Raw genomic sequence first — 1641 nt, 5'->3', positions numbered from 1 at the left:
TCACTTTTTCCCCCACAGCTTCCTCATTGCATTTTTCACCTCTGCGTTTCTGAGTGTGTAGATGATGGGGTTCAGCATGGGGGTGACAACCGTGTAGAACACAGCCACCAGTTTGTCCTCAGTGAAGGTGGAGGGAGGTCGCATGTAGAGGAAGATGGCAGGTCCAAAGAACAAGAGGACCACCATGATGTGAGAGGCACAGGTGGAAAGAGCTTTGCGCCTCCCCTCCGCAGAATGATTCCTCAAGTTGAACAGGATGACAATATAGGAGGATACCAGGAGGAGGAAGGAGAAGATAGAAAATAATCCACTGTTGGCCAATACAATAACCCCTTCCACAGAAGTATCAGTGCAGGCAAGCTTGAATAAGGGATGGAGGTCACAGAAGTAGTGGTCAATCACATTGGGACCACAGAAAGATAATTGGAGAGTGATAATAATCTGAACCATGGAGTGAAAAAAGCCACCGAGCCAGGAGCCAGCCACCAGAAGGCGACACATAGATCGATTCATGATGGTTGTATAGTGAAGGGGTTTGCAGATGGCCACATAGCGGTCATACGCCATTACTGTGAGCAGGAAGATCTCAGTGACCCCAAAGAAGTGGAAGAAGAATATCTGAGCCACACAGCCCTTCAGGGAAATGGTCTTAATCTTGGCAAGTAAGTCTGTGATGAATTTAGGGACAACAGTAGAGGAGTAAGTGATCTCCACCAGGGACAGGTAGCTAAGGAAGAAGTACATGGGGGAATGCAGACTCTTACTGACATTGACTGTCAGGACAATGAGACCATTGCCCACCACTGTGGCCATGTACACAAGAAGAAACACCACAAAACATACTCTCTGCACCTCTGGATCCTGGAAAAGACCAAGGATAATTAACTCAGTCACATTATTTGTATTCGCCATGGAATCCAATTAGGTGTTCTGGACACAAGATCATGTGAGACCTGCAATAAAACAAACATTGATTATAACCGATTCACCTCATTTATAACACATTACACAGTGCAACCCACGTTACAATATACTAATCACCAACTCATTCGGTTGGCCCATATGTATGCTAATCCTGAATACTCATTCAGGATTAAATATTAGCAATCTAATGAGTTTGTATATTAGAAAAGTAAGGCTCAGGGAGATGGCTATGCACCAGGATCACACATCTGGTGAATTCTGGGCCTCCAAACCAGACTTTTTGACTTCAGCCAGGATTCTTTCTAATTCATCAGATGATCTGAATTTGAGGAGCCATTCTGGTTTCTAACCTACACTTTTACCCTCTTCACTGCAATTCTCTTCTATTGGGGAATCGCCATGACACACCTGTACTCCTAACCTCCTTGTTTCCCTTTGTCTCTGCCTCAGGAAACATCTCCCCACTGATAATTCTTCCCTTTCCAAAAGGTCCTGAGTATGGTTTTTTTCACTTAGTTATACCAGTCTTCAACCCAGGTCAGATTCTTTCACCGGACTTCAGCATCAATGGCCATGTCTGAATGACAAGTGCTCAAATCCTCTGGAGAGAATTCAACTTATTAGTTTGTCTCCATCATTCACTACTACTTTCCCATCTCTTGCCCCACTAACCAAACTACTGGAGATCCCAAACTCGGAGCTTGTCCTCTGAGAGCA

At 44.7% G+C, this 1641-nt stretch overlaps 1 protein-coding gene across 1 annotated transcript; it reads right to left on the bottom strand.

Moving 5' to 3' along the window:
* LOC101682634 (olfactory receptor 4B1-like) lies at window positions 1-912 on the bottom strand. The gene has a single exon (XM_004763031.1). It carries the CDS (start codon window positions 910-912, stop codon window positions 1-3), a length of 912 nt encoding a protein of 303 aa, XP_004763088.1.
* Window positions 913-1641: the final 729 nt, after the last annotated feature.

Source organism: Mustela putorius, unplaced genomic scaffold (assembly GCF_011764305.1).
Source record: "Mustela putorius furo isolate JIRA1106 unplaced genomic scaffold, ASM1176430v1.1 tig00000127_pilon_pilon_pilon, whole genome shotgun sequence".
Taxonomy (NCBI): Eukaryota; Metazoa; Chordata; class Mammalia; order Carnivora; family Mustelidae; genus Mustela; species Mustela putorius.
The sequence above is the reverse complement of the archived record's forward strand: the minus strand, read 5'-3'. Positions and strand labels throughout refer to the sequence as shown.

Coding starts and splice junctions, on each gene's coding strand:
- LOC101682634 (XM_004763031.1), bottom strand. CDS start 912: ATGGCGAATACAAATAATGTGACTGAGTTAATTATCCTTGGTCTTTTC.